The sequence below is a fragment of the Limulus polyphemus genome, unplaced genomic scaffold (genome assembly GCF_000517525.1).
Source record: "Limulus polyphemus unplaced genomic scaffold, Limulus_polyphemus-2.1.2 Scaffold886, whole genome shotgun sequence".
NCBI lineage: Eukaryota > Metazoa > Arthropoda > Merostomata > Xiphosura > Limulidae > Limulus > Limulus polyphemus.
In genome coordinates this window covers 192217-201398 of record NW_013666496.1, presented here as the reverse complement: position 1 = coordinate 201398, position 9182 = coordinate 192217, and the positions used below count along the sequence as shown (strand labels likewise).

The 9182-nt window shown below is 35.9% G+C and overlaps 1 protein-coding gene across 1 annotated transcript; it reads right to left on the bottom strand.

Annotated features, from left to right (window-relative positions):
- Positions 1 to 2944: 2944 nt before the first annotated feature.
- LOC106461041 (glycine-rich protein 23-like) lies at positions 2945 to 5128 on the bottom strand. Its single transcript, XM_013920826.1, has 3 exons — positions 5111 to 5128; positions 3804 to 4001; positions 2945 to 3331 (listed from the first exon to the last, which is right to left on the bottom strand). Exons 1-3 carry the CDS (start codon positions 5126 to 5128, stop codon positions 2945 to 2947), a joined length of 603 nt encoding a protein of 200 aa, XP_013776280.1.
- Between the last annotated feature and the right edge of the window lie 4054 nt (positions 5129 to 9182).

Below are 9182 nucleotides of genomic sequence, written 5' to 3'. Positions count from 1 at the left end.
TATATATATATACCTGATATATGCTGTTCCATCACGACTTGTATTGGTTGTGGGTTCCACGTGACTTACCGATTTACATATTCAACAGCCATTTAATATAACATACTCAATCATCTGTAATTCACTGGTAGTGAACGAAGATTATCGATGTGTTGATGCAATCTGCTCATAATAGAAACAGATTCCTAGTCTAATTATGTATATGTTTTATATCGAACCAAATATATAAACTTGGAGGATAACCTATTCAAATTGGTTAAGATTCTTAACCATTTTATATAACACGTTGAAACTGATACAAGCTTATAAATTTAGTGTCGCAACCGATTCGTATGGATTCAGCTCTTAACTCAGTAACGTAATCTGTGTAGTCTGTTCATATTGAACCAAGATTATAATCTTAATGGTACAATCTGTTCATATGAATCCATATTTTTAACCATATTATCGTTCATATCAAACAACCTGCTTAAATGGATCTAGATCCTTGATCCAGTTGTGCAGTTCACTCATATCAAACGAAGATGCTAAACTTATTAACCAAACCTTTCCGGATAATATCCGTCCAACATGAAAGAATTATGAAGCTGTTTTTAACATAGTTATGTAATATTTTCATATCGAACGGCTATTATATACTTAGTGGCACATTCTATTTATATGATCTAGGTTATTAACCTAATTGGTTAAACATTACGTAATGTATTGGATCGTAGCCCCGAATTGGTTGAAAATACGTGATTTACCGAGTCTTATTTCTAAATAGGGTGCGTCAGTATTACGTGAATTATTGCGTGGTTGAACCTCACGTAATTTACGAGTATTTATGGTATAAGTTTCTGTGTTAATTATATAATTAGTCATTTGATTTGTTGTTGTGTAAGAGCATAAGTTTCCATAATATGTTCTAAGAACGGTTTATTTTATTGCCCACTAAATATTACATTCAATACAGAGATCAGAAATTCTGGCAGGAAATATTCTTTTTTCACTACCTTGTTTTTCCTGAATGTACGTTCTTTCAGAATCCGTTCTGAAAACAAAAACGAAACAATATATTAATAACCTATAAAACTACGGAACACGCATGCGCTAGCGCAGACATATTAACTATTCTAAACGGCCATGATATATATGTTATGCGTGTACACTCTGTGGTTTTGTAATATATTATATACTTTTAGTGGTGCATATTCAACCCTCTGTTACACAGCAACGCTAGGAACCGGGTTTAAATACCCGTGGTGGGCAGAGCTCATTGTGTAGCTTTTTGCTGTCTTTAATCAAACGATCAACGGAACTATGTAAAATGCTCTTTTTTCGGTGGAAGTAGTTGCAAAGTTTTCACAGCAATTAAACTATGCAGGCTATTTCAGTAGATAAATAATCTATTAAAGTGTTTCACTTATTTCTGTAATTTTTTTTTTGTGTGGCGATTTATATTTTTCTTTTAAAATGGGATTTGGGGAACAAAAACATGCAAGAGAGGGCGCTTAGCTAACGGTACTGGTTTTGTTTAGTCCATAATTTTTTGTGTTTGTTTGTTTGTAATTGAATATAAAGCTACAGAAAGGGCTATCTGTGCTATGCCCATCACGGGTATCGAAACTCAGTGTCTAGCGTTGTAAGTCCGCAGACATACCACTGTGCCACTTGGGGGAAGTCCATGATTCAAAGGAACATGGATTCTATTTAACGATATAGCTTTACGGGGTTAAACTTTACATTTCTTTAGAAGACCTTCAATTTAAATGTCAGTAGACATTTCTTTTATATGTATTCTAAACTTTCATACCGTAAAGGCTCAGAAAATGATGTAATGTGAAAAAAATTTTGAATCACGTGGTAAGAAAAATAAAATGATTTCATGAACCAAATCAATTACACTTATATAGGTATCAATGTTAAGTTCTTGCAAGGTTGTTCCAACACCCATTTACTAATGTAGTAATAGTTTCATGTTGTGTTTTTAAAGTTAAGGTGAATGTCTCGAGCTGAGTTTGACGTGCATTTCGAGTTAAAATTACACTGTTTTACCTTGTGCACTTAAAAATCAAATATTAGATATTTACTGGAACGGAGGATCAGCGGTAAATTCACGGACTTTGCAACGCAAAAATCTAAGGTTCGATTTCCGATAGCTTTGTGCTAATATAAATACAGACATTTACGTTGTGAAGCTAGAAAGTGAGTAGAATTGGTTGATTCTGTAGTTTTTTTTGTTGAGTTAGGTTTAGTCATCTCTAAACGTTTTGTTCAAGAGGAAGAACGATATAGGACTGGTTGAATCTGTGGAGTTATGTTCAGTTAGGTTTAGTCACCCCTAAAGTTTGTTTATTCGTTGCAAAGCACGAAGCTACACAATGAGCCATTTGTGCTCTGGCCACCACGAGTATCGAAACCCGCGTTATAAGCCTAATGACATACTGCTCAGCCAAATGCTTATTTAAACTTATTCTGAAATGTCAGAATCTATAAAATGTTTCGTGAAAAAAAAAACAATGAAAATAAATCTGCCTGTCATCCTCGATAAATCGGCGCGAAAAGTACTTTTAACAACAAACACATCTCAGTGTGATAGACAGCCTATAAAAAGTAACAAATATTAACTGATGACTTCGGCTGTGTTTGTGAATCAGAAACATCTCTATACTCGCTCTAAGAATGTTTATAAAAACACCTTAAATAACATTAACCTAAGTTGTTCTTAAATTTCCAATTGAACCTAGTTTAATATATTGGCTTATTTTCAGTACTTCAGAATAAGTTAGTGTTATTCAAGGACAATAAAAACCTTGTATGATGGTTATTCGGCATGAAAAACTTGTACAAGGAATCCTAAACAACTTTCTTTAAAACCAAAATTTCGACTTTCTTTTGAATTTATGAATTGAAAACGTTATCTTAGCTATCTGTGTAAACGACTGATAAAATACACTGTACCTTAGTCCCACCACACGCGGTAGCCTCCACGTCTACCACCACCACCACCACCACCACCCAGTTGTAATCTTAGCGGGACAGCAATGATTGTCTGGCCACCACCACCTCCGCCGCCGAGCCCGCCTCCAAATCCACCTCCGCCGCCGAGCCCGCCTCCAAATCCACCTCCGCCGCCGAGCCCGCCTCCAATTCCACCTCCGCCGCCGAGCCCGCCTCCAATTCCACCTCCGCCGCCGAGCCCGCCTCCAAATCCACCTCCGCCGCCGAGTCCGCCTCCAAATCCACCTCTACCACCGAGTCCGCCTCCAAATCCACCGCCGAGCCCGCCTCCACCTCCGAATCCACCTCCGCCTCCACCGCCGAGTCCTCCTAGGCCTACAGTAGCAACCTGAATTATGTGCATAATAGATAAGTTTGTTATTTTTACTTTTCTTCTTTATTCTTTACTTATGATCAATAAACTAAATCTTTTTATATTACTATCAATAATTAACATGAACTAACTTTCTCTAATATAATAACGCTTATAAACGAGATACTTCATTTCTATTAGAACAGATACTAGAACTCTTAATACACCATGAATACAAAACCTTGTTACACATATATTTAAAATATATCCAACCAATCTGTAAATGATCATCAGGCGTCTAATATACTTGTGACTAATACTGCTAATCCTTTTTGAATAAGCACTGTTTTATAAAGCAAGCACTAGCACAGCACATACGGATATTACAGACTTTATATTTAAAGGCAGTTAGATCTAGTTTCCCAATAAAGCTGGATAATATAGAAAACGAAGGGCAGATATAAGGGTTATTCAACATTAGAAATATATTAAACAGTGTATTACTTACTCCAAGAGTGATTCCACCTCCTCCCAGGCCACCACCTCCAAGGCCACCACCACCTCCAAGGCCTCCACCTCCAAGGCCACCACCACCTCCAAGACCACCATATCCTGTGGCTTCAGCTTGTAAGTCGTCTGCGACTTTATCGACTGGCTTTCCATCCCCAATGGCCGTTGCAACCAATAGCGTCAGCAGTAAGAAGTCCTGAAATATAGCCCATAACGTGTTTATCTTTAGAAATGCATTTTGATTTATGCAGTACCTGATCCATTAGTGGAGATCTGGTTTAAAAGGTTTTTAATGCTCCTTATTTCGAAACCAGTGAATTTGGGAATACAGGAATACATTTGGCTTTAGGTTTTTTCTTCACCAAAATACATAGTTTTACTGATAAAAAAAAAAATCACAATTTGTCAAGCAGTATACGTACTGAATAATATCGAGTGATTAATGTGTAAAATTAATAACACTTATTATTTCAATACTTAGGTTATTACAGGTTAGTTGTTGTGAGATAACAACGCTCAAACACCAATAGCACAAAGAAACACATAACTATAAAGTGTTAAATTATTTGTCTATTTTTTTTGTATGGGGGTGGTTGTGCAGCAACCTTTCATGGACTATAGTCGTCTTTAACAAAAGTAGTTTTTCTACTGATTAGTTTCATCGTCCAGAGGACAACAGGTAAGATAGCGGTCCTTCCATCAGCTACAAGAAGTTGAAATTTCGAAGTTTGATAACTAACGTTAAACAGTTTACAAGTAGCCTTGTGTGAAAACTCTTAAAAACAGAAGAAAAAAGTCATCTCATATGTTCGCAGGCTCACAGGTGTAATTGGCGTATAGTTTTGGCAATGTAAGTGGCATTACCATTTCAACTAAATATGTCTACAATTTTTTAAGGTAATAAATATAACATTTGAGAGGCTTGATTATTTTTTCGGGCATAGTCACAATGGGCCACTTGCTGTGTCCACTGCGGGAAATAGAACCCCTAATTTTAGTGTTGTAAGTGCCGTAGGGAGAACACTTGAGACGAACATGTGCTTTGAACTATTTGAAAATATACAAGAACATTGGACTCGAATATTGAATTGATTACCCATGCCAAACGCAAGTACTTCTGGTGGGACAGCGTTAAGTTTACGGGCTTAAACCGCTAAAATCAGAGGTTCGATTCACCGCGGTGGACACAGCAGATAGCCCAATGTGGCTTTGCTCTAAAACAAACCAAGCCAAACATAAAATTACAATAACATAGATATTAAAAGAATAAACTTCAAAGATAAATCATCAGCTTTTCGGTCTTACCTGCATTTTACCTCCCATGTTCTACAAATTCCACGTTTCCTCCTTAACTTTATCAGATCTTTATCAGTTCGTTCTTCTTGACATAAAGAGCAGTGCTTATATTTATACTCCACATACTTGAGAAAAAGTCACGCATTTTCTAAGAAAACCTATCATTGTATTATACGAAGCCAAAATTTATAAACGAATCACACTCATTGATGAGTTTTCTGGAAGATTCATGCTTGATTTGTAGGTCAGAGAAAGACAAGAAATTAAATATAATTGTTTTATCGTGCAATAAATCAGGTTATTGAAGCGGGTTGCTGCTTTACTTGGCTTACATGGAACAGCAGGCCCCCGAGGGAGGTTAATGACTAAACTGTTACTTTAATGGACAGTTTATCTATAATTGTTATCTATAATGATAGCGTCCAGGAATTTTAATTTTGATTCAAATTTTGTTTATATAGATTACGATTCTATGTTTTTTATTTATAATTTGTTCATTATTTTAGCTCATACAGCTTGTTTTAGAATTTTTGAATAAAGCAACAAAGAAGGTTAACCCCCGCATAGCCGTCCTTCCTAATTTTGAACTGATAGACTAAAGGAAAAACGGCTAGTCAACAACACCCACCGCCAACTCTTAGGCTAATATTTTTCAGAAAGATAGTCGTTGGATCTAGCTTCACTCTGTAGGCCAGGCACGGCCTAATGGTTAGCATGCTAGTCTGTAGCTCGAAAGCTCGTCCAGTTATCACCACCAAAAATGGAGGGTTGACGTTTCAAATCCCATTATTTGATTAGAGTAGCTTAAAAGTTGATGGTGGGTGGTGCTGACTAGCTGCCTCCTCGCTCTCTCTCTAACCCAACACTTCAAATTTAGGGAAAGCTTGCCCTTGACGCGGTATCTGTGCGCGAAATTCAAACAAACAAATCTTCATTCTTATGATGCACAACGTTCCCCAAACGCGGAAAGCTTTTTTGAATTATTGGATTTACAGTTCATGCCATGCCTTTTAAAAAGTTTTGTTTGTGGACAATAAGACAGATTACATCTGACCTTCTTAAAATCATTTCCAAAAAGAACTTTTTCAATAGTTTGGCTAATAACTATAATAATGGGGTTATAAATAATAAATAATTATAATAGTTATAAAATATAAAATTAACTTAAACATTGATAAACATATTGGCTTATTTCTGTCAGTTAAAGTCTGAGGCCAATTTATTATGACCTGAATTGGCCGATAATTTCGCTGCTATTAACCAGTAGTTGAACATCAGCCAAACAGTTGTATGCTATTTCAATTAACGTGTAACGATATTTATTTATTATTATTATTAAAATATTTAGTAAGCCAGATAAAGTATCAGTAAAATACACTGATTATCATTTACGATCGTTTGTAAGTAAGGTTTCTGTGTACTATCTGCCAGATTTTTATTTTCAGAAATAGGCTTAATTACTCGTATGTTATCTGAACAGTTTGTAGAGAGGACAACATAGTTAATTACTAGCAGAAGAATCAAGTTTCCTTTTTATCATTTCTTAGTCGTCACTTCATTAACTCAGCAATAATAAAACCCTAAGTTGACGTTTAAGAAAAGTGCGAACGAGAGTACTTACTGTTATAACACTATTATTTTTGATTCTTTGCCAGCTACTATAACCTGTGTTTATTACTTAAAACAGCGAGAAGACTTTCGCAATCAACGCGGCAGTCTAAAACAAAGAAAGGTGTTCAAAATATATCATACATTGGCTCTCTTGTTGAGTCAATCGATATCGATATTTTTATTTTTTTAAATAAACGACGTGCATTAAAATTCTTAGGTCAATATGATATATCGTAGGTTTATGTACACCCCAATCACTATCAACGTCTCATGCGTTGTTTACCCAATTTTCTTCGCTTGAACTTTTCATTAGGAACGTAATTTCTTACTGTTTATCTGAAGATCGTTAGTGTAAGTGGAACACCAAATTTAATTAAACTACTCGGGTTTTATGTGTTCTTACATATTTACAGCTCGAGGCAAACCGTTGAATTATAGAGATGTGGTATCGTGGGAAACTTAGGAACTTGTTAAGACTTCCTTTTTTGTTGGATTAATAAGTTGTAACTTATTTTCAATAGTTGGAAGAAGGAAATCAAATAAGCTAACTACCATTACACCCAGTATCATCTGAGATTTTTTTTCGAATTATTAATTACTGAATTTAACTTGCGTTTGTTGGAAAATAAAATGAGTTTGTTTTTGTTATTTTTTTTTATTTCGCTGATTTTGGCATTATTAAAATCCAGGAAAGTTAAGGCACGAACTTTGACCTTATACATTTAACCATTAAAATTTATGACAGATTATATATCTACGTGTATATTTGTATACGTTTGTTAGATTCTTAAGTACGTATTTTTCAATAATCTGTTATTTTATAGAGGGCTGAAGTGACCTAGTCTTTTGCGTGCCGGACTGTGAATTCGAGAATTCAATGGCTCGCATCCTGTTACCCCCAAATCACGCTCCACCCTTTGAGGCCGTTATAATCGTTAAGGGATAAAAATCACACTATTTGATTAGAGTAGCCCAAGCGGTAAATATGCTCCCGAAAGTGCGGGTGGGGGAGGGAGGGAGAAGGGCCTGACAAAGTTAAGAATTGCCCGCAAGAGGAATAAATGTAGGGGACCTAATTAGTTTTTAGGCGGGGGGGGGTCTTTTTTTGTTATACCAATGGTGATGGATACTGTTCCCTAGCTGCCTTCACTTTAGTCTATCAGCTAAAAATTAGGGCTAAAGAAGATAGCCTTTGCGGAGTATTGTGCGAATATCCTAAACAAACCAACACATAAAGAATAATGCTCCACAGCCATTACATCACAGTAATCCTGATAATAATCTGTTACAAATGTTACCACAAAATTTAATTATCTAGCTAAATTAGTAGTAGCCTGGCTCTTCTGAAGAAAAGTTTGTTTGTTTTGTTGAATTTTGGGAAAAGCTACTCGAGAGTTATTTGCCCTAGGCTTCCCTAATTTTGAAATTATAGACTAGAGGGAAGGCAGCTTGTCAATTGCACCCACCTTCAATTCTTGGGCTACTTTTTACCAACGAAAAGTGGGATTGACCGTCACATTGTAACGCCTCCACATTTGAAAGAGCGAGCATGTTCGGTAAGGGTAGTTGAACGCTCTAACCGCCAGGCCATGGCTAGGCCTTAGAAGAAAATACATGAAGTTTTGTTTTAATTATCTATATTAAGGAAAGAGTGTAAGCTAGGCCTATGTAACAACACAATTTTTATATCTTATTTTGATGCTAATTTGGTGCTGATGTGAACCTGGAACTTTCGTCATTTCTCTCAGCAGCTACGTGTATATTAGAAATGTTTCATTGTATTTTCTCTCTCTCTCTTTATTTTATTTTTTTAATTTTCAGAAGGAATTGTTTCATTGACTGCAAAATTATCCTGATCTTTCAAATAGGGCTAAAACACTCGTCTTTGAAGCTACTTTTGCTTGCTCAGTGTCTGTGTGCTTGACAGGACACACAAAGAATTGAATTTAAAATTAGTAAATATAACCGCATTAAGCTCGTTTAAACACGAATTGATTCTGTTAGGTCATCGAGATCATGTGATTCTCACGCCCTCTAGTTTCTAGAACTATCTTGTTCCTTCATGAATGCCCTAGCATTTATTAGATAGGGTAGACTGGTATATATATAAGAGGGTTACAACGTGACGAGATAATGTGTGTGTGGATGGTGAGTAATTGAACTGCAGTCACAGGATATTGTTGAAGTTAACGTTCGTTCGTTATAGTGTTTGTTTTAGCGCGAATATTGAGATTAAGTGTATCGTAAAGTTATATTCGGAAAGAATAAACCAGTTTTATTAAGTAAAGACTTGTGTCGTTAAAATTTCGTCGAAACGAAGTTACGGAAAAATCAATTAACAAACGGAGACGTAACAAATTGGTGTCAGAAGTGGGGTAAAAAGAAAATGGAAACGAGAAGCGGCAAATCAAACTACAGCCAAGCAGACTTAATGGCAGCAATACAATAACAGCAAAAGAAACAAGACGAG

Bases quoted from the DNA above. Each gene is read 5' to 3' on its own strand.
- LOC106461041 (XM_013920826.1), bottom strand. The intron at 3,332-3,803 runs GTAAGTAATACA...CACATAATTCAG, and splicing joins GAGGTGGAATCACTCTTGGA to GTTGCTACTGTAGGCCTAGG.